Source organism: Adiantum capillus-veneris, chromosome 17, assembly GCF_014529385.1.
Source record: "Adiantum capillus-veneris isolate H3 chromosome 17, ASM1452938v2, whole genome shotgun sequence".
Lineage (NCBI taxonomy): Eukaryota > Viridiplantae > Streptophyta > Polypodiopsida > Polypodiales > Pteridaceae > Adiantum > Adiantum capillus-veneris.
This window is the reverse complement of record NC_140947.1, coordinates 115,529,157-115,552,797: the sequence shown is the minus strand read 5'-3', so window position 1 is coordinate 115,552,797 and position 23,641 is coordinate 115,529,157. Positions and strand designations below refer to the sequence as shown.

The 23,641-nt window shown below is 43.2% G+C and overlaps 1 protein-coding gene and 1 pseudogene across 1 annotated transcript; both read left to right on the top strand.

Moving 5' to 3' along the window:
• Window positions 1–11,757: 11,757 nt before the first annotated feature.
• On the top strand, window positions 11,758–13,327 carry LOC147437929 (uncharacterized). The gene is made up of 2 exons (XM_086487331.1): window positions 11,758–12,545; window positions 13,135–13,327. Exons 1-2 carry the CDS (start codon window positions 12,254–12,256, stop codon window positions 13,317–13,319), a joined length of 477 nt encoding a protein of 158 aa, XP_086343457.1. The 5' UTR covers window positions 11,758–12,253; the 3' UTR covers window positions 13,320–13,327.
• A 712-nt stretch (window positions 13,328–14,039) lies between these two features.
• On the top strand, window positions 14,040–16,254 carry LOC147437928 (uncharacterized; annotated as a pseudogene).
• Window positions 16,255–23,641: the final 7,387 nt, after the last annotated feature.

Below are 23,641 nucleotides of genomic sequence, written 5' to 3'. Positions count from 1 at the left end.
GTCTTTTTTTTTTGCCAGCGTATTTTCTTCCAAGTTCCAACCTTACTTCATTGGCAAGTTCGTTAGTTGTTTGGTCAAAATGAGATATGAATATGTTGTGCTCATCACTGGCATCGTCACAATTAGTGTTCTTGATATTGATCTTTCATCTATTTGGCTTTGATGCAGATGAAATACATCTCAAGATCATGGCTATGGTTTGTTAATGATATGCAAAGGAACGTCCAATGCCATGTTTACGGTATAGAAACACGTTCAAATTATGTCGTCAAAGCCTTCTTGTATGGCTAAAAGGATTTCTTCTCGTCTCGTCAAAGCCGTGTGTTATAGCCAACATGAAGCCTTTTGACATGGAAAATTGATTTATACATTGAAGTTTTGTCCTCTCGTAAAAGATTGATGCTGACGGATCAGCATAGCTGAAAATCTATTGTCTTGTTTGGCAATTGAACATCTATCATCTCATCTGGCTACTGGAAATCTATCTTCTCGTCAGCCACTGAAAATCTATCGTCTTGTCAGCCTTATGTTATGGAATGCACTTTTTCTGCTTACAAGCATACAAGTAATCTAAGGATCCCCATTATGTTTCTATATGCCGGCTTAGTATATATGTGTGCGCATGTGATTACATTGATATTATATTTGTTTCTATATTGTCTGCATATATGATTGCATCGTTGTTACTTTTGTTTCTATGTCGTCTCTAGAACGGCGTCGCGAACCGTCTCTAAGGACAATGTGATGTGGTTATTTCTAACCTTCACGTCTCGATATGTTTCTTGAGTTGATATTGTTTACAGGATGAAAGTCACATCATGCAGTGTATATAGAGGCGCAAAGATATACAAGCTGCTCAAAGATATTGAAGGTTTTGAAAGATATGCATCAATTCAATTGTATAGTAAAAACCCTTGAAAGGGCACATTGTAAAACAGGAGTGATGTAGCTCTTTTGAACATTGTAAATGTATATTTAAAATATTTTAATATAACGATGGGTATATATACAGTTGTGGATTTTTCCCTTGAGCCCCGGCCCCAAGGGTTTTTTCATCCACAGTTAGGGACCTTCATTTGAGTGGGGGTGTTGAGCTATATATAGTATCTCTATATATAGCACCCTGGTCCCCTCTATATAAATGCATCTCGTGTGATCAGTAGACACACTTTGGGGTTTGCAGTTATGGAGTTCTCTCTCTCTTCTCCTTTGTCTCTCTTCGTCTAGTTGCTCTCTCTCCCTCCAGTTCAACACGCATTACCACCGCCCTTTCATTGATATCCGAGCTATTTTTGGGAGGGGTCTAAAAGCGGCTTGCACCTCTTGGAGGAAGGCAAGTTTTCCTCCAAATTTTCTTTTTCAAGGAGGTAGCTTCAAAGTGAAGAAAAGCCTTCACAAAAACGACGAGTTTTTATGAAGAATCATCAAAGGTGTTCTTACAAGGAATGACAAGTGAAGAGCTCAAGTTCCCGCAAGGTGATGTTTGCATGTAACACAAATTGTGGAGCATACAAAACACAAAGACTTAAATTTTGCAAGGTACAAGTTGTCGTTTCTTTTTCTCTCTTTGCATTAGTGTGTGTTTACCGTGGTCAGTGACGATACACTACCTACACACGTTTGATTTTGAGCACGTAGATCAAAATGAGGGCACCGCCGGTGCTGCTGACACTAATATGCATGATGATGATGGTCTAGAAGATTAGGGGCTTGTAGATATGGCTTCTTTCAAGACTTTGGAACATCGCCAAAGCATAATTGAAAGAAACCTCTCTGCACTCAATGAAACCAATCTTACAGAGTTACTTGTGAGATTTATGAACTCACAGACAACTCAAGGAGCCACAAGTGGCACGGTTCAAGGGAACCAATCTTGCACAACTCAAGGAGTCAAAGAGACAAGTGTTGTAGAAGATGCAAAAGGTAGCAATTCATTACTTAAGAATATCACCATTTCTGAGTTTCACGGGGAAGAGCGTGATCGCAACAAGGATGCAGTCAATACGTTCTTACACAAATGGAGTGATATTCATAGATTGAGACACACCCCAGATATAAAGACGGGTGTGAAACAAGTCTATCTCTTATAGGCAAGGCCTATAAGTGGTGGATGAAATTTCCAATAGATGGTCGTCCTCCGTTTTGGGCTGCGTTTCAAGCTTCTTTCTCCAAAGAGTTTTTGGACTCCAATGAAGAAGATAAGAATTGGTTAGCATGGGATGCATGCCGCATGTCTGGCCTCTCTCTCACACAATACCTTTCAAAGTATCAAGAAATCATATTAAAACTAGAAGGTCTAGATGAATTCCAAAAGATATGGGGTTTTAATAGGAGTCTTGGCAAATACTATCATCTTCATGTCAAGACCCAACATCCAAAAACTTTGGAAGAAGCCATTAGTCATGAACAAACATATAATGATGATCTCAAGAGAGGAAAGAAAATGTTCCACTACAAGAGGTTGTGTGCTCTTGTGACGCTGTTAGCGACGGAAATACACTGGGTTTTTATAACCCCCGACGTCGCTAAAACCGTCGCTATATGCGTCGCTATAGGCATTGCTATATGCGTCGCTATATAGAGACGCTCATACCGATGGTTATAGCGACGTTTACACAGAAGTCTATAGCGACGCTTATAATGACACTCCAGAGCCATAAATAGCGTCGCCCGAGAGAATTTTTTTTTGGTGACAGGGCATTGAATGCCCTGCCACCCATCAACCATATTGTACTTGATTCACTTTTTAAAAAAAGTGCAAGGGTAGATAATAGACCCAAAATAGTCACCCACAAGACGCATTGTTTGCAAAATTGACAAGCGTAAAATTGACAATTGTACACATCATAGGCAAAATGAATTGATTGGCAAATGTAATAATGACAATTGTACAACATCATAGGCAAAAAGAATTGATTGGCAAAATGAATTGCGGTGACAAATGTAATAATATACATGGTTCAAAAAGACGTATAAAATTCGTCTCATGATACATAAGCTATGAGAAACCCTAAACTAATGCTATCTAGCTACATCTAAACTGACGTCGTCTAGTCAGACGTCTCATCGTGTCCAAGCGGCGTATCTATCAGATTCTGCAAAAAAAGACTTTCAGTAAGTATAAACATATAACGACATTTATGAAACAATACAAAAAATAGAAAAGAGTAAACCCTAATACTAACCATGCCGCCGCGAGAACTGAGAATGTCCATCAGGGCGTTTAAGCCCTTCCTGCCTGTGTACTCGCGCTCGTACGGTGTGGGATCACGTCCTGTCATCGACCACTGTCAAAACATACAAAGATTTCATTATGTTAGAATTAAAAAACTCATAAACCCTAAACTATCGAACATAAAGAGCAATGCGAAAACACTTACAAAATCGGCCTCAAATGATGCTCATCCATCGCTCCCCAAGCGGTGCGAGCTCCCTGCCTCTACTCGCGCTCTGGCTGCATCCTTTTGTTGCTTCCACTTGTCAGGATTCTCACGCGCTGCTTTCTTCGCATTCTTCCAATCTTCTTTGGCCAACCAATCTAGCCTGTTCCACCCATGCTTGATTGCTTTTTGCACTTCGGAACGCTTGTGTTTGCAGTATTCGCACATTCAAATCTTCATCAGGTCTTCATTGAAGCGCTGATCTCGTGTTGGAACGGGCAACTCATCATGAAGTATGCTAATGACTCTGTCTTTTAAATCACTTGGTACTTCACTCCATTTGTTTAGTATGTAGTGTCTAAACAGCTGAGAGCAAAGACCACGCATGCGCAAGATCACCTTCTTGCCGTCATCATCCATGATGATGCCGCTGCTGAAGTCGATGGAGTAAGGCAAGCCCTCTGGCCGGTGACGCGTGAACCTGGGTGTCCCGGCAGGGGTCTCTAGCGGCGTGTCGATGGGGGTACGGACGTCAGGTGTCTCCACCAATGTCTGGGCCCCGAAGCGAGGAGTGTCGAGTGGAGTGGCTCCTGGCGGAGTAGGTAGAGGTGTGTAGCTGCTAGGAACAGTCAATCGCGCAAAACCTGGCGTAGATGGCGATGCTGTGGCTAGTGTGGGGGCGGGCAAAGAAGGGGAGGGTAAAGAGCCTCTTCGAACACGAGGTGGTGTGGAGGCATCGGCGGCGGAATCCCCACAACAACCGTCACCGCCACCACTAGAGCACCGGTGTCTAGACGAGTGTGAAGATCGTCTCGTCGACCCCGAAGCTTCGGAGCGCGCCGAATGCTCCGAAAGAGAGGGAGATGCGGATCGAGTAGGAACGCGCGATGATGCGCCAGAGCGATGACGCTCCACGTACCACTGTCTCTGCTGCGGTGACAAAGAAGAAAGAAACTCCTCATCATCCATACCTGCATTAAACACACGAATATTTAAAGTTAATATTGAATGAATAGAGTAGACAATGACGCAAAGACCATTAAATACAATGACGTAATGACACATATAAATACAATGACGCAATGAATTGAGTGATAGAAGAGGCAAGTCGAAAACTCAGAATTTTCAATCAAAAGATGTGAGCGCGAGTAGAAAAGAGCGTTATACACCATGGAAGGTACTTAGAGAGCCAGAGCTTTTACAACACGGAGCAAAATTGTTCAAATACAATATTTGTGGCTTTAAGAGATCTCTCTCTCATCCTCGCATAACTCAGCATAACTTTCTATATCTATATAGAGCTCTCCGTTTAAACACATGTCCTCTGTTTCATTTTGTAGATCCTCTGCATGCACCCCATATAGAGTAGTAGCATCTTGATGCTCGTCTGGCACCACGGTAGCGGCTTCTGATTGAGCGTCTTCTCTAATCTCCTCCATTGATGCGGTTGTGATTGGCACATGGTAGCCTTCATACGTCCTTGCACTACGAGGGGCTACCTCTATGATGTACCACCACTTTGATGTAGACTTTGTGGGATGAAATATTACCTGTCAGAGCCACATAACTTACATGAGAGCTTTCAAGCACATAACTTGTAAAAGGGGGGTGTTAACTATTTACATACTTACTTGTTCGCAATGCTCGGGTAGTACGAAAGTGTCTCTTAGGTCAGTCCATTTCTTAGTAGAATCCACCTCAAGAAAACCAGACTCTCCTCTACGCACAGTAGCGTTGCGACCCTCCATGATTATCTTGAACCATTGCACGTCGAACAAGTCGACAAAAAATCCTCTCTAATCGATCCTCAAAATCTCTTGTAGCGTGCCGAAGTAAGTGAGTTCCGCCACCACAGGATCTGCATCAGAGGAACGTCGTCGACTAGACTGTTCAAATTTTTCCATAATTCCACAATCTTGAGTAAAACGCTTTTTGTCGATCCGTTCCACCCTAAAATGTCGACCTTTACACCATGCTGCTGTGTATGACTTATACTACAACGAACAAAGATTATGAGTGGCCGTTCAAACGTTTAGAAATAAAGTCACTAGCTAGTCGTACATTGCAAACTTACCTTGGTCGCGCAACCCCGAGAGTACTCCCACTCTTCCTCAGTCACTTCGTCACCGCATTGTTGTGCGCTTTTCAATTGGTTGTGCAACCATCTTAAGCTCATGAATGTTGGTAGACTCTCCAGACCCGTCGGATAGTGCATCGGTGGTCGTCTTCTCCGTCTCCACTCGATTCGTGCCCTTTGTCGCTCTTGCTTTAGGGAGTTTTATCAATCCATAAGACACTGTTTGCGGCCAATATTGCTGCATAAGATCCACATTTCTAAGGTCAACTCTGGCTCCCAAAGTATCTTTCTTGCCAGTCAGATGGTCCCATAGTAGATTACCCACATTCTTGAATATGTGCATTGGATCGAGCAAGTGATTGATCATGAGTCGGGGCCAGTATGGTAACTCGTACCATAGAGATAGTCTCTTCATCCCTGGAGGCAATCCGTCATCACACATCTCCTTCTGCTCTAACCATGCTTGTGCAGACATCCTTGGTGGCTCTCTTCCCAAAAAGCCATCGCGTAACACATGATTCTCTGGAAGATACACTTGATGACCTTCGTAGATTTGCTTCTTCAGTGAGGGCGCCCTACGTGCATTCAGTCTAGGTCCACATGTGACACATGCTCTGTATCCGCTTGTTTGAATCCCTTCATGTATACACATGATAATAGATCAACTATAGGAAAAAACAATATTTACAGTGTCTGAGTGAGGAGTGTCAATAGATCACCTGAGCATTCTGTTAGCCCGGGATAGTCATGCATGGTCCACATTAGAATGCCTCTAATCAAAGCATTCCGTCGTCCTGTGTGTCGGCTCATATCCACCACCTCTATGCCAATCCACAATTGTTGTAGCTCTTCCAATAGTGGACGAAGATACACATCCATATTCTTCACTTTATATCGCCCTGGCACAATCAAGCTTAGCCATAGGTGCCCCTTCTTCGTAGTCAACCACGGGGGAATGTTGTAGTTGACGATGACAACGGGCCATACACTGTAAGATGTTGATCTTTGAACAAATGGATTTACGCCATCCATAGCCAGGCCTAAGCGCAAATTTCGAGCTTCCCTGGCAAAATCCGACCATGTTCCATCTATATGTTTCCAGGCTGCGCAATCTGCAGGAATTCGTAGCACACCATCCGAAGATTTATTCTCCTCATGCCATGATGCTAGGGCGGCCATGGACTTACATTCGAAGAAATGCTTGATGCGAGGAAGTAGAGGAAAATGTCGCAAAACCTTTTGTGGAATTTTTGTCCCGTGGAGATCTACTCGATATCTTTCGGAATCACATTTCGGACACTTCTCCATGTCTATGTATTCCCCTCTGAAAAGAATGCAGACATTAGGACAAGCGTGGATAGAATTGTAATCCATCCCCAAGTTTCGCAAAATCTTTCTTACTTCATCTCGGGAATCTGGCATCACATTGTCAGGTGGTAGTATGTGCTCTTTAAGCAATCTACACAACATAAAAATACGATACAGTAGTGTAAAAATCTATCAGATCATTATACATTTAGAGTTTTATTAAAGTAAACTAATTGTAATAGATCACCTGAAAAGCGCTGTGACTCTAGTGTCACTCCATCCAAACTTTTCCTGCTTGTTGAGAAGAACCAGGAGTGCTTTCAATCTAGACATACGTGCTCCATTATACAATGGCGTATCGGCTTCACTTTTCATATCATCATAGATAAGCCTTTCTAAATCCATGATCGTCTCGATCATTTCATCAATCTCGGGCTCAAACATTGCCTCGTTGGGAATGTGCTCTGCATGATCATCCCCCGAGATGTCAGAGGCTACATCTTGTGGCCTCACATATGCTGCTTGACCAAAGCGCCTGCGAACACGTCTATTGGGTTGCAAGATTGCTGCTTGTTGGCCAGCGTCAGAGTCCGACGAGTTATAATTGGCAACAATTCCATCTATAATAGATGGATCGAACTCGCCAAATTCGCAAACGTACTGCAAAGAAACACGTCTTGTCCGTCGCACAGCATGCTTGCATTGATTACAAGGACATAAGACCCTCGTTGAGTGATAGGTGTTTCGGTTGGACGGTCCCACATCCTCGTCACTACTCATAATGAGGATAAAAATCTTATAACCTGGACAACAAATTTAATATTCTATTGGCATTCTTCGTCTTCTCTCTCTCTCTCTCTCTCTCTCTCTACCTCACATTCTCTAGTCATGTCCAATCCCCGCACACCTCGGTCTAGAGGTGCACGGAGATCAGAACCACCGGGTTATAATCTCGTCTTTATTGGTCAATACCTATATTTGTGGGTACAAGAAATCTACAGACCCACGTCTACATGATACTGCATGTAGTGGGCAAAACCCCTTTGCCTCTTCTCTAGCTGTAGCACTTCACAGCATCTTAACATCTTTTCACAGTAGATCTTTTCACTGTTCGTCTAACTCTAAACCCTAAACCGTAAGTAATTCTTGCGTGGATTCGATCTAACGTAAATAAGCGTAAATCTAAATAAACGTAAATCTAACTAAAAATAAACCTAAATCTAATTTAACGTAAGTCTACATCTAACCTAATCTTTAACGTCTTTTGGGATAGTTTCCTACGACGTTAAAACTCTCTTCTTCTTGTGTGTGTGTGTGTGTGTGTGTGTGTGTGTGGGTAAACCTAAATAAACCTAAGTATAATCTAATATAACATAAATCTAAATCTAACGTAAATTATGTTATATTAGAAACAAAGAACTAAACTAGTAGGGATTATAAGAACCTTAAAACTGATTTAACACATAATTTTTCACATAACTCGGCAAGAGTTGGCATTCTCATCACTAAAGATGTGAGAGTTAACTTCCGGCGGTGACGCTGCCTCATCTCCATCCACATCTGACGACAGCAATTGGCCCTTTGGACCGTTCTTGCTCTTGTTACTAACTTTGAAGTTGCTGTTGAATGACTAGAGGTTGTCTAGATGGTCATTGTCGGGGATGTAGTGACTCTTGCCGCCCTGAAGATCCACCTTCTTCCCTATCTTCTGAAGACATTTCACCAGTACTTTTGGATCGACGGAGCCCACCATGAGTGAAGGCAGCAATACCCTATATTCCATTGAGGGCTTTCTTCACCCGCTTCATGCAGGCATCGCAGTCTATGGAGACCTAAATCTAATCTAATATAACGTAAATCTAAATCTAGCGTAAATAAACGTAAATCTAACTAAAAATAAACCTAAACCTAATCTAATTTAACTTAAATAAACCTAAATCTAATTTAACGTAAATCTACATCTAAGCTAATCTTTAATGTCTTTTATGATAGTTTCCTACGACGTTATAACTCTCTCTTCTTGTGTGTGTGCGCGTGTGTGGATGTGTGTGCCAATAAAAAGAGATAAATGGTATAACCTTTCTATCACCCATGCCAAGTATGATAGATTGGTTATGCCATTTCCCTCTTGAATAATAGGTCTTGAGTTCAACTCCTCGTCGGCTAGATCTTTACGTCTTTTAATTTTAATTAGTTTCCTACGACATTAAATTAGTTTCTCTCTCTTTCTCTCTCAATGTGTGTGCGTTTTTTTGTTTATGCATTTTTTCTCTCTCTTTTTCTCTCTCAATGTGTGCGTTTTTTGTTTATGCATGTTCTCTCTCTCTTTTCCTCTCTCAATGTGTGCGTTTTTTGTTTATGCATGCTCTCTCTCTCTTTTCCTCTCTCAATGTGTGTGTGCATTCTTTGTTTATGTATGTGTGTGTGCGTTTTTGTTTATGTTTGTACTCTCTCTCTCTCTCTCTCTCTCTCTCTCTCTCTCTCTCTCTCTCTCAAAAACACTATGTGTGTGTGTGTGTGTGTGTGTGTGTGAGAGAGAGAGAGAGAGGGAGAGAGAAAGAGGGGAAGGGAACATGAGAGTGAGTAGAGGGAAGGAGCATACCTGGCTCTCCTTCCTCTCCTCGTGTGTGTGTGTGTGTGTGTGTGTGTGTGTGTGTGTGTGTGGAGAAGAAAGAAAGAGAGAGAGAGAGAGAGAGAGAGAGAGAGGGAGAGCGTTTCCTGCTCCTTGCTTGAGGGCGCCAAAAAACTCAGATCTGAGATCTGAGTTTTTGGGCGCTCTCTGTTATTTTTTTTAGCCCAGCCGGCGTCGCTATGAGCGTCACAAATTTACTTATAAATTTGCGACGCTCATAGCGATGCCGGGAATTTTCTTTTTTGAGCGTCGCTGATATGAATAGCCTCTTGTAGTGTTCCCTACTCTAAGAATACTTTTGCTAAGAGCAATGTGGCTAAGAGCTAATGGAGAGGTAGATCTCCCACACGTTCCAAGAGGAATAAGAGACAATCTACCTCTCCACGCCCACAATAGGCTAGGAAGCCTAAGCAATCACAAGATACTCCGCGTGGGTCTCGCAGCATTGCTGATTTTGAGCGTGCAAAGAAACAAAATTTGTGTTTTAGATGTCTTTCGGACCAACATAACAAGAAAGATTGTCCTCTTTTGCAAGGCAAAGAAAACGCCATGCACACGGTGCAACACCTCACATTAGATTCATCTCCTAAATATTGTGCTGTAGAGGTTCTTCATATGGAAGAAAATCACAAGTGTTGTGTGTCTGCTTCAATGTGGAAACCCACCTTTGGCCCCCATGATTTGATTCGCATGCATGGCACTATTAACAGACAACATGTTCGTATTTTAGTGGATGATGGTGCAACTCATAACTTCTTGAACTATAAGCTAGTCAAGAAATTGAAGCTTACACAGACTCCCTACTCTCACAAGTATGTGGTGGAGCAGATGTCTAAGAATGATAAAGAAGTATGGGACACGGTAGTTCAAGGGGTTGAGCTTATTGTTCAAGATCATACGATGACCCTTGACTTCCAAGTTATGAACATGGACCGTGCTGATGTAGTTTTAGGACGGGAGTGGCTGCATGGTTTATGAAACACATTGCACACTAGTTATGAACACAACTCCTTATCCTTTATGGCCAATGGTAAACATGTGATTTTGTTTGGTGAGAAAAATATACCATCTTCACCTCTTATATGTACAGCCGCGCTTTCTATTTTACAGAAAGCCAATTTAATAGATGAAGTCTTTTTGTGTTACTACTTGTCTCCAAGTCTTGTGAATTCTCAAGAGCAAAGTACGGTGAATTCTAGTAATGGTATGCAAAGTGCAATGAGTTCTACTGATAAACAAAGTGTTAACAAATCTAGCGAGCAAAGTGCTCTCAATTTTAATTCTATAGAGCAACGTGCAACTGTTGTAAAACAAACATTATAGGAATTACAAGATTCTCCATCCGAGCATAACTCTAGTTTACTTTCTCCTTTTGCACAGCAAAAGCTGCTCACTTACTCACGGAGTGTAGTGATGTGTTCTCAAGTGCTTCACCACTTGGTTTACCCCCTACACATGATGTGTAGCATGGAATAGATGTCTTGCCAGGCACTAAACCGGTGAGTAAACAACCTTATCGTATGAGTGTTAAAGAAGCCAAGGAGGTTGAGAGTCAGTTGGCTCACTACCTCGCTCGTGGTTTCATTAGACCTAGCACTTTGCCTTGGGCATCGCCAATTCTATTGGTAAAAAAGAAAGATGGTACTATGCGCATGTGCGTAGATTATCGCGGATTAAATGCGATAACCATCAAGAACAAGTATCCTCTGCCTCGAGTGGATAAGTTGTTTGATCAAATCCATGGGGCAAGATACTATACAAAGATAGATCTTCGTTCAAGATACCACCAGGTACGTATCCTACTGCAAGATATCTCCAAAACTGCCTTTAGAACACGGTGGTGCACCTAGAATTTTTCGACCCATGGAACTGTTAGCAGCAGGTATAGGGCATCATGCAAGTTGATGGTTACAGACTTTGGCAAGTGCTAGATGCAGCCTGGAACAAGTGCTACATGATGTGCATGCTAAATGTGGCTCTAAGTTGGTCGAATGTTGTTCCAAAGCTTTGCAAGGTTGGGAGGCTTCAAAGTGTTGAAGCTCGATGAAAATCGTCGCGAAGTGTTGCCGTGATATGTATACCAAAGCTACCTTGTGCTCGAGGAATTCAATTTTTTTGGATATTCGAAGAACACTATCTGTACGATCTTTTCTCAAGTATTCCGGTGGCTTATTGAGGTTCAAAGTGGAAGGAAGCGGAGGAGGATGAGTGTTTTCGATCGTTCCGTAAGGTCGGCGGGAAATCATGAACGTGTGAAAGGAGGCCAGAGTCGATTTTTTACATAAATGGGTGCAGATTGCATGGGCAGATGCCACGAGCCATGGGAGGCCAGGAAATGGGTGGCTGCATGGGAAGAGAAGTCGCCCTGAGCAGGAGTTGCCAAACGGGGAGGACCGTGAGCGGGTGCTAGAGGATTTGCTAGAGGTGGCAGGGGTATGGCCAACAGGTGGGCAGGTGCCGGGCCATAGGGACGATGAGCAGCATGCTGGGAGTTTGCGCCAGATGGGTGGACTGCATGGGAGAGAGCATGCGAGTTGCGAGGTGCATGGGGACACCAGTGGTGTGCATGGCCGAGACAACCTTAAGCAGAAAGAAGAACAGTCTTGCGGGGGAGCTACAGAGAGATCTCATATGCAGCTGGGAGTCGCCAGTGGTGGGCTGGTCAAGCAAGAGATCACGGGGTGGCCATAGCGGGCCGAGCTGCAGAATACAGCGCCAGGTCAAGGGTCGCGGTGCCGAGGTGGACTTCATACCAAAGAAGGTCGAGGGGCGACCATAGCAGGACGCCAATTGCATGGCAAGCTGCAAAAGGGATGGGCCAAGGACAGGTTGAAGGAAGGTGACGGGTGCTGGGAAATGCAACAGGCCACAGGGGTGTGGCGTAGCATGAGTGTTGACAAGAAGGGTGCAGGGCAGTGGCGCATAAAGGAGGTCAGGTTGATGAGGACCACAAAGGGCTGGCAAGCAGGCCAAAGTCTGCAGAAGAGAATTGAAGAGCAGCCGCCACAAACAGTTGGCCGCGTGGACGTGCATGCCGTAGCCAAGGAAGAGCCAACACCGCATGGAGCGTTGTCAAGCCGGGAGGTTGCCATTGGAGTTGTTGGAAGCGTGATCTCGAGAGCAAGTTATTGTGTTGAATGGTGTCCATGTAAGGCCGCGAGCGTGTTGTAGGTGTCCATCATTGTATATGTCTTGCTTTAAACCTACGAACGGAGCTTGATCGATCTCCATATGCTTGTTGTTTGAGTGACTCGTATACATCATTTTTTCCTATCATTCTCGCTCTCTTTTCCAAGGGTGCCCGATATATGTGTGTGCTTTTTAGGGATATCGGGCGTGAGAGCTTTCTATGTGCATGTGAGCGTCGAGAATGTGGGAGCTCTCTATTTCAATGTGGGGCAAGGTCAAAGGTTTAGGTGGTTGAGTGGATGTTGGGTGGTCGTGTTAGGGCAGTCGTGGATGATCAGATGTGAGTCAGGCCAATAGTCGTTTGTCGATTTGGTGTCTATATGTGTGATTCTGTGTGGGTAGGGTGCATAAGTTATCCTGGGTTATACAGAGGCAGGCATATTGTGTGCCGGGGTGTTGTTCCCATTTTCCCCATACCATCAGTGGTGCCCCAACGGAGGAGCTACTGCTTGCTTCTCGGTGAAGTCGAAAACGGTGTTGCGGTGATATCAATTTCAAAGAGCAAGTGATGCTAACCAAGATGTGGTCGGATTTTCTGACTTTTACAGGTGTTGAAGATGCAAAAGTGTGGTTGCAAGACTATGGTCTATTTTTGCTGGAGAGCGGCTTGTCGAAAGAAGAGGGAGTGGCTCAGGCGTTCCCACTCCTAGTTCGTGGAAAAGCAAAGTTATGGTACGAGGGCTTGCAGGTTGAAGCAAAACAGGATTGGAGCACACTGGAAGCGACATTCTGAGGCCGATATGTGTCCAACACGTAGTGGAGTGAAGTGAAGGAGATGATGGACAACCTTAGGAAAAGCCTTGACGGTGATTTCCGAGCATTTGTGTGGGAGTTCGAGGCCATATGAAGCAAGTTGGTTAAGGTAACTGCTCTAGAGAATGCATATTTTTTAAAGATGACGAAGTTTGTGGATTGCTTGCATGTAAAAGTTTGCATGTAAAAGTGTGGGATAAAGTCGAGATAGATGGACCGTGCACGTACGAAGAGGCACTAGCCTATGCGCAGAGCAAGACGAAGAAGGTCTTAAAGAAGCAACAGGCAAAGCAGGTTCTGGCGAGTTCATTGGTTCCAAGGACAATTTCTAGGGAAGAGCTTCAGGTAATCCGACCCTTTGTTGATGCACATGTGGTAGTAGCAGATAGGCGTGATGACAGAGTAGAGACGATACCGTGGGCCTATGAGGCCTCAGCAGCTGCAGAGAGGAGTCTACCGAGTACCACCTGATGTTCTTGACCAAGTGACAGCAGGCAGTGGAGAAGATAGATGAAGTGCCAAAGCCGGTGAGTTTTGTGGAGATGGACAACAAATGGGAAACAGAGTCTGCTTTCTCAAGGTTTGAGACATATGATGTTATGCATGTCGATAAGGTGGTCAAAGAGAAACAAATTGCAGGTGAAGATACTTTTGTGCGGACCAGGGGGTTGGGCAACCCTCTCTCTTGCCTTGTGATGGTATGGCCATGTTTACTGAAGAAGAGTGCTTCGATGAAGCAGACTGGGGGTTCGATGATCCAATGGTCGATGTAGATAACGAGTCGCAGGTTTTGGTTGCTAAAGCTGTGGCGAGAATACAATGTATGCAAGGCTTTCCACCTTTTCAGTGTTGTTTGAAGGGACTACAGGTGAAGGTATGCCGGTGTTTGCTTTGGAGGATCAGTTATCGCAGGTGGATGCCATGTTGTTGACGGATATGTTGTTGAAGCTTGCTATGCAAGCGCCTCTATGCCAATTGCTACAGGTATCTTGTTTGAAGACAATCATGCTATGGCGAGCTCTCTAGCCGATGGCTGGGAATCAGATGATGTAAAAGGTTTGCAAGGTGTACAGGCTTGTTTTATGTGTGAAGAAGGTTCATGTGTACAGTTTTTTGAAGGGTTATGCTGTCAAGAGCTACATACATGGATGGCTTTCAGGTTTAAAAGTGCAACGTTGGGGTGGTTTGTATCAATTTTATAGACGGATGGTGATGATCAATGCCATATTTTTTATCCAGGTGGAGTTTACACTATTCTTGGGAAAGCTCGAGGCTTTCCATTTGATCAGGAGGGTTTATGCGGCTGATAAAATCTCCCTCTATCTATCTATACAGTTGTACATACTACATATAGCTTCTTATTATGGAATCAAGTTCGCGCTTCTTATGCAGTTTTCTAATACCTTAATAATGCTATGGTTGAGCATGAATGCTTAATGAGGGGGTGGGCAACGATGGTGCACCTAGAATTCATCGACCCATGGAAGTGTCAGTAGCAGGTATAGGGCATCATGCAGGTTGATGGTCGCAGACTTTGGCAAGTGCTAGATGTAGCTTGGAATAAGTGCTACATGATGTGTATGCTAAATGTGGCTCTAAGTTGGTCGAACGTTGTTGCGAAGCTTTTCCAGGTTGGGAGGCTTCAAAGTGTTGAAGCTCGATGGAAATCGTCGCGAAGTGTTTCTGTGATATGTATGCCAAAGCTACCTTGTGCTCAAACGAATTCAATTTTTTTGGATACTCGAAGAACACTATCTGCATGATCTTTTCTCAAGTGTTTCAGTCGCTTATTGCGCTTCAAAGTGGAAGGAAGCGATGGAGGTGGCGTGTTTTTGGTCGTTCCGTATGGTCGACGGGCAATCATGAACGTGTTAAAGGAGGCTAGAGTCGGTTTTTTTTATAACAAAGCAAAAAACAAGGTGACTGCAGCAGCTTGCATGGGCAGATGCCGCGAGCCATGGGAAGCCAGCAAAGGAAAGCACAATGGGTGGTTTCATGGGAAGAGGAGTTACCCTGAGCAAGAGTTGCCAAACGGGAGGACCGTGAGCGGGCGCTGAAGGATTTGCTGGAGGTGGTAGGGGTATGGCCGATAGGTGGGCAGGTGCCGGGCCATAGGGACGATGAGCAGCATGCTGGGGGTGGACTACATGGAAGAGAGCACGCGAGTTTCCAGGTGCATGGGGACACGAGGTGGTGTGCATGGCCGGGACAACCATAAGCAGGACGAAGAACAGGCTTGCGGGGGAGTTACAAAGAGATATCATACGTAGTTGGGAGTCGCCAGTAGTGGGCTGATTGAGCAAGAGATCACAGGGTGGCCATAGCGGGCCGAGTTGCAGAAGACAGATCCAGGTCAAGGGTCGCGGTGCTGAGGCGGGCTTCATACCAGAGAAGGTCGAGGGGCGACCATAGCAGGACACCAATTGCATGGCAAGCTATAAAAGGGATGGGCCGAGGACAGGTTGAAGGAAGGTGACGGGTGCTGGGAACTGCAACAGGCCATGGGGGTGTGGCGTAGCATGAGAGTTGATAAGAAGGCTGCAGGGAAGTGGCGCATAAAGGAGGTCAGGTTGATGAGGGCCACAAAGGGCTGGAAAGCAGGCCGAAGTCTGTAGAAGAGAATCGAAGAGCAGTTGCCACAAACAATTGGCCGAGTGGTGCATGTCGTAGCCAAGGAAGTGCCAACACCGCATGGAGAGCTGTCAAGCCGGGAGGTTGCCATTAGAGTTGTCGGAAGCATGATCTTGAGAGAAAGTTATTGTGTTCAGTGGTGTCCATGTAAGGCCGCGAGCGTGTTGGGAGCAGAAGAAAGTGTCCATCATTGTACATGTCTTGCTTTAAACCTACGAACGGAGCTTGATCGATCTCCATATGCTTGTTGTTTGAGTGACTCATATACATCGTTTTTCCTATCACTCTTGCTCTCTTTTCCAAAGGTTCCGGATATAAGTGTGCGCTTCTTAGGGATATCGGGGGTGAGAGATTTTTATGTGCATGTGAGCGTGTGTCGAGAATGTGGGAGCTCTCTATTTGAATGTGGGGCAAGGTCAAAGGTCGAGGTGGTTGAGTGCATGCTAGGTGGTCGGGTCAGGGCAGTCGGGGATGATCAGATGTGAGTCAGGCCAATAGTCGTTTGCCAATTTGGTGTCTATATGTGTGATTCTGTGTGGGTAGGGGTACGGAAGTTATCCTCGGCTATAGAGAGGCAGGCATATTGTGTGCCGGGTGTTGTTCCCATTTCTCCCATCCCAACGGTTTGGGCATTTTGAATTTTTGGTTATGTCTTTTGGTCTAACCAATGCTCCAACTACATTTATGACACTCATGGATATTGTCTTACGTCCGGGGGATTCACCATGGAAAACTTACCGCACCACGTAAGTGTAGGGGAGGGGTTTTTTTGAGTAATTTAAACGGGTCGGGATTAGACGAGTAGCTAAAGTGCAGGCTGAATGGGCACATAGTTTGAAAGTCAAACTAAAACACATTGAGGGTACATCTAGTTATGAACAAAAGTGGTTCCTTAGTACATTGTCAGTCACTATGTTACACGCTCTTTGACTAGTTTTACTCAGTTAGATCATGTGAGACCTAAATTTTATATGTAAGATAGGGGTATGATATTTTTTTACATTGACTTTTGTATAAGCGTAAAAAGGGGGGTCACATCCCTAATATGAGTCGTATTTAGGGGTTTTATCAAAGTTGTCCGCTCGCAGGTGGCGTCGCATTTTTTATATAGAGTAAATCCTCCGGGGTCTTACGTCCCTATCTTGGAAAATTTGTTGTGGTTTTCCTTGATGACATTCTCATTTACAATAAGACTAAAGATGAACACATAGAACAATTACGATTAGTGTTTGAATAGGTATGAGCTCACGCGTTGTATGCTAAGCAAAGCAAGTGCGATTTCTTTAAAACAGAGATACATTACCTCGGTCATGTGATCTCTTATTCTGGCATCAAGATGGACACTAACAAGGTCGCTGACATTCTTTGATGGATACATCCCAACACCGTTGAGGAGCTTCAGAATTTTGTAGGCATGGCTAGATTTTATCGACAGTATATCCATGACTATGCCAAAATCATTGTTCCTATGACAGATCAACTTAATGCAAAAGGTAAGACCTTTTCTTGGGAAGAAGCCCAAAAACGCAGTTTCGAACAGCTCAAGGTAGCTATAAGCCACTGCTCCCATCCTAGCAATCGCCGACCCACTTAAGCCGTTTGTGGTAGAGACCTGACCCGGATTAATTACTTGTAGTGATTGATCACCACTATGCACTAGAACTCTTATGAATTTAGAGGAATTGTTTTATCAGGTCACACATCAGATTTTGCATCAAGCTGGTCATAGATAATGGTTGATATGGAGCAAGTCAAGGGTTGATTTACACCAGCTTTGGATGGGTGAAAATTGGACGAGTAGCTAGAGTGCGGGCTGAACGGACACATAGTTTGAAATTCAAACTGAGACACATGGAGGGTACATCTAGTTATCAACTAGAGTGGTTCCTTAGTACATTGTCAGTCACTATGGTACACACTCTTGGACTAGTTTTACTCAGTTAGATCATGTGAGACCTAATTTTTTTATGTAAGATAGAGGTATGGTAGTTTTCTTCATTGATTGTCGTATAAGCGTAGAAAGGGGGGTCATATTTCCTAACATGAGTCATATAAAGGGGTTTTATCAAAGTTGTTCGCTTGCAGATGGCATCTCGTTTTGCATATAGAGTGAATTCCCCGGGGTTTAGTCCATTTATGCTTTTGTATGGATTTCAACCTAAATCACCCGTTATGGTGGGGTTCGATAAGGAGAAGATAAAACAAGAAGGATTTTCTCCAAGACCATTTTGACATGCTTCGAGTTGCTCGACAGAATGTTAAGCAAGCTCAAGATCGATATAAGAATTACGCAAATGAGCATCTACATCTTGCTACTTTTGAAGAAGGAGACAAGGTTTTCCTCAAAGTTCCGGTGCATTCAGAAAGTCTGAAGACGGAAAAAGTTGTTAAACTTTCACCATGCTATTGTGGACCGTCTACCATTCTCAAACGTATAGGTCAAGTGGCCTATAAGTTAGCTCTTTCACAACACTCACAAGTTCATCATGTTTTTCATGTTAGCCATTTACGAAAACAGTTAGGACAAAATGATAATGATAATGTCATTGACACAGGTGTGTTGGTTGACCTTATTGCACCGCCAAGCATTTCTCATGAGCCCGAAAAGATTTTGGATTCTCATGAGCTTTGCACCAGACATCATGTGAGACGACAGGTGTTCGGGTAAAATGGATAGATAGACCTAAAGAAGGTTCTACATGGGAGAATGTCTCCGCACTTAAGAAAAATTTTCCTACATTCATTTTCGAGGACGAAAACAATTCTCCAAGGGGACGGGGGGGGGGGGGGGGGGGGGGGGGGGGTAATGTAAGGACATGGGCCCTATGGACAATTTTGGGTAATGTAAGGACATGGGTCCTATGGGCTAGGGGGAGGCTATAAGATAGCACGCGCATTACCAGCGCCCTTTCACCTATCCATGACTTCATGTTCGAATAGAGACAAAGTATCCATGCTTAGTCCAAATCCAGCCTCCTTGATTCAACAAATGTTGGGCTTACACTAGTAGGAGAAATGATAGGCTTCCTACTCTCAATTAAATGATCACTCTCTCTTACAATGGTATAGAGCTCCCTTGCAAAGCACCCTTAATACAACACATACATGTGCATAAGCCAATGAGATTCCACTCAAGAGCTCCTTCTCAAGAGACTAAGATTGGATTCTAAAGCTATAGCATAGTGCTCTTGCTTATGGCTTCCCCTATTGTGCTTGCTACACCCTCCTTTTATAGCAATCTTGAGGGCTAGCGTTACTCCTCTAACCATGGTTGGGTTAGAATCTCATCACTTTATCTAATTTCTTTTGCTTGGAATTATCAAGAAGTTGGTGGGGATGGATGAAGAAAAGAGAGAGGAGAGAAATAGAGGTGATAGGACCTTTCATAGTGGGTTAGTGTTAGTAGATTAGTAGAGTTAGTATTTTTATAATTAATCTATAGATGGAATCGGATATTTACAATGAAAGTATCCATGTAGAATACAAATAAGGAAGAAAAAATCTTAAGAGGTAAGAAAAAATGGATTTCCTACAATGTTGATGCTCCAAGTGTCTTGAGTAGGGCCAATTTTGATGCTTGGTGACGGTCCACTAGCTTTGACGGTACGGTTTTTTCCTCTCTTGACCTTCCTTGGGAGCCAGGGTAATTGAAGATGACTAATCAATCACCATGATACTGTCTTTCAAGAGAAGAGGCTGGATTTTGTGATTTTTTTGATAGATATGGGTAATTTGGAGGAGGAAAAATAAGACTAGGTGGTCAATTTTTGAATAGAAGTGTGTGTAAGAGGCATGAATTCACCATGGTTTCTCTCATTCTTCAAAGTTGAAGAGAAGATGAGTAGGGTGTAGAGAGGAGTGGTGAGGAAGGTGGGGATGATGAGTGGAGAAGTGTGTGTGAAAGAGAAAAATGATAAAGTGGAAGAGGGAGTGTGGCTGCATGGCATGGGAAAACTGGGGTCCACAAATAAAACCATAGCTCGCACCTCCTAGCTCAAAAAAATATAAACAAATTTGAGGCAAAAGTTCAACTCACGAGCTACAATTCTTGTCTTTATTACCTTTTCAAATTTAGAGAGAAAGTGGCCTTTAAAAATTCATGAAAACCGGCTATTTTTTTTCCACTACACAAAGTCCTTGTGGGGTCCTTCTTTGGATAATTCTTTTGAATGCCTCCAAGAGTTAGCCCTCCATAGTGCATGCATGCATGCCACATACCCTTGACCTTATTTTGTAGGTCTATAATTGAAGATACTATTGAGATCATGACATAACTGAATAAGACAACTAAGGAAATCAAATATTGAGGGGTCTAAAAAATATGTACATGTCAAATATAAATAATATAGATGGTAAAAATATAAAGGGGTCAAAATAAATCTCTCTCATTATGCGGCTACCATAAAAAGATGAATATTTTTTGTATTCTATTTTATGAGAGTAATAGAGAATAGATGTAGGAAGGAAAAAATCACAATAGTGAAAAAATATACACATAAAACTTTGAGGTGGAGTTACACCAAAAATAAGAGAAGCTTGCATATAATTATTTCTATATGAAATAAAGAGTATGCAAAATGGTAAGAAAAATTTTGGTAATGGTGAGTCAATATACATTGCATAGATAACGCACACCTAGGTAGAAATATTTAAATAAATACCTAAATAATTATGAAAAATCCTCATATTTAGACCCTATATACAGTGAAATATTTACACACAAAGAGGCCATAATATACTATTATTATTTTTTATTTTATTTTTGCTGGCTCAACTAGCCCAGTGACTAGCAAATTGAGGGTTTTTTTAAGGAGATATGGGAAAGGTCCCCTAACTCACACACACCTATGTACAATGAAATGGTAGGGATAGCAATGGTGTTCGGGTGATATTGGTAGGGTGAGGTAGCTCACTATGGCAACTTGGATAGCCAGAAAAACGGCTATCATTAGCCCTCCCCCAGGATGATGGTATATTCATGTGCCATCATAAAGCATCTTTTCCAAAGAGAGTCCTTCAAAGTCCTTAACAAGATCTTCCTTGTTTGGCCCCTCGGCATTTTGGTTCGTATTACACTCATGCTTCATGGAACAATACGTACATGAGATAGATACCTTTTGACAGATCTCTGGTAGATCCTTTGGTAGAAGGCAACTCAAATAGGGCTTCAAGCGATACCCGTTTACCTTCTTGGAGTGCTCTTTCTCATTCAAGTCCGTAAGCTGATAGTAACTTGCATTGAAAGCCTTCTTGACTATGTATGGCCCCTGCCATCTAGTTTCAAATTTGGCATCAAAATGATTATCGAGTCTATTGTCATATCTTATCACAAGATCTCCTTCATTAATGCCTTTGTCATTTCGTTTCTTATCAAGCTTCTCCTTCGCCTGTGTAGATTTCCTCTTGTAGCAGTCATAGGCTGTTGCTCTTTTTCACTCAAGCTCTACCAATGTAAGAAGTTGATCCATCCATGCTTCTTGATCATCTTGTGTTGCTTTTCCATGAAGTCACATTGTTGGAATATTGAGTTCAATTGGCTGTAAAACCTCTTGACCATAGACCAAATGAAATGGTGTGAACTCCGTGGCTTCCCTATATATGGTTCGATACGCGCACAAGGCGCCATCCAAGAAGTCATCCCACAACTTTGTCTTGTTTTTCACCATCTTTCTAATGATGCCTACAATGACACCATTAGCTTTTTCTACCAAACCATTTGACTGGGGATAGTAGGGTGTACTGTGACGATGTATAATGTGAAGTTCTTCACAGACTTCTGTGAGCAAGCCCTTTCTAAACCCTGGACAATTATCAGAAACAATCTCCAAAGGTGTGCCAAATATACAAGAAATATGAGTGTAGACAAATTTGCTCACTGTCCTCTCATTTACCTTTGCCACACTTTGTGCTTCGGCCACCCACCTAGTCATATAGTCTACAGCCACTAGAATGTAGAGTATACCATTTTTTGTCCTAGGCAGAGGACCCATAGCATCAGTGCTCCACTTTTCAAGGGTCCATTTGCAAGCACGATTCTCCTTGGACTCACGATCATAGCATCAATGCTCCACTTTTCAAGGGTCCATTTGCAAGCACGATTCTCCTTGGACTCACGATGCACACACTCTACACAACTAGGCTTGAAGAGTGGTGTGTTATGTGTTGAGAATGGTGTGGTGTAGTGTGATCATGTGATAATTTACAACGGAGAGAAGGGCTCTATTTATAGGTTTTAGAAGCCCTATTTTGCATTAGGCCTAATCAAGTTTATTTGAAGGAATAAAAGATTATGCATATTTTTATTTTTTTTAATGAGGGTGGGTCTCTCTTGTCCTTTGAGTCACATGGATGTGGGCTCAAGGGAAGAGAATTATTGAGGATGAAAGGAGAGAGGGATTGAGTGAATAATTTGGGAGGGCCTACTCTAGTAGAGGGTGCATTTTACAATAAGGTTAGTGGTTAGTAGTTAGTAATTATCACTAAAAGATATTTACACAATCATTCACCAAATGGTGAGATATATGATGAGAAAAGTTAGAGAAGGGATAAGCTTGTAAAGTAAGGTTGAAGCTTGGAGAAGTTGACATTCACCTCTTTACAACACTGGTAGAAGAAGCGGTCAGCATGGCGAAGTAGCGCGTGTCGATGAAGCTATGTTATCTTCAAACCTTGGAAAATTCATGATAAAAGCCTTCATTTGCAGAGGTTATCTTTGGATTTTTACTGATTTTTTGAAGTTCTTTACAAAGTTGAAGAGAGTATGGTAATATGGACATATATGTAAAGATAAAAGGGGACACATAGGGTGTAGAAATGGAGGATGAAGGCTATGGAGATGTGAGAGATGTGGCAATGGTGAAGAGGGTGAATTAGGACATGTGAGTTGCAGGTTTAAACCTACGAACGGAGCTTGATCGATCTCCATATGATTGTTGTTTGAGTGACTCGTATACATCATTTTTTCCTATCATTCTCGCTCTCTTTTCCAAAGGTGCCGGATATATGTGTGTGCTTTTTAGGGATATCGGGCGTGAGAGCTTTCTATGTGCATGTGAGCGTCGAGAATGTGCGAGCTCTCTATTTGAATGTGGGGCAAGGTCAAAGGTTGAGGTGGTTGAGTGGATACTGGGTGGTCGTGTTAGGGCAGTCGTGGATGATCAGATGTGAGTCAGGCCAATAGTCGTTTGTCGATTTGGTGTCTATATGTGTGATTCTGTGTGGGTAGGGGTGCATAAGTTATCCTAGGTTATACAGAGGCAGGCATATTGTGTGCCGGGTGTTGTTCCCATTTTCCCCATACCATCAGTGGTGCCCTAACGGAGGAGCTATTGATTGCTTCTCGGTGAAGTCGAAAACGGTGTTGCGGTGATATCAATTTCAAAGAGCAAGTGATGCTAGGCAAGATGTGGTCAAATTTTCCGACTTTTATAGGTGTTGAAGATGCAAAAGTGTGGCTGCAGGACTATGGTCTATTTTTGCTGGAGAGCGGCTTGTTGAAAGAAGAGGGAGTGGCTCAGGCGTTCCCACTCCTAGTTCGTGGAAAAGCAAATTTATGGTACGAGGGCTTGCAGGCTGAAGCAAAACAGGATTGGAGCACACTAGAAGCGACATTCTGAGGCCGATATGTGTCCAACACGTAGTGGAGTGAAGTGAAGCAGATGATGGACAACC

What these genes read in the sequence shown, in the direction of transcription:
- LOC147437929 (XM_086487331.1), top strand. Translation starts at nt 12,254, where the DNA reads ATGCAACAGGCCACAGGGGTGTGGCGTAGCATGAGTGTTGACAAGAAG. An exon ending in TTGTGTTGAATGGTGTCCAT is followed by an intron (nt 12,546 to 13,134) that starts GTAAGGCCGCGA and finishes TGACTTTTACAG; the next exon opens with GTGTTGAAGATGCAAAAGTG.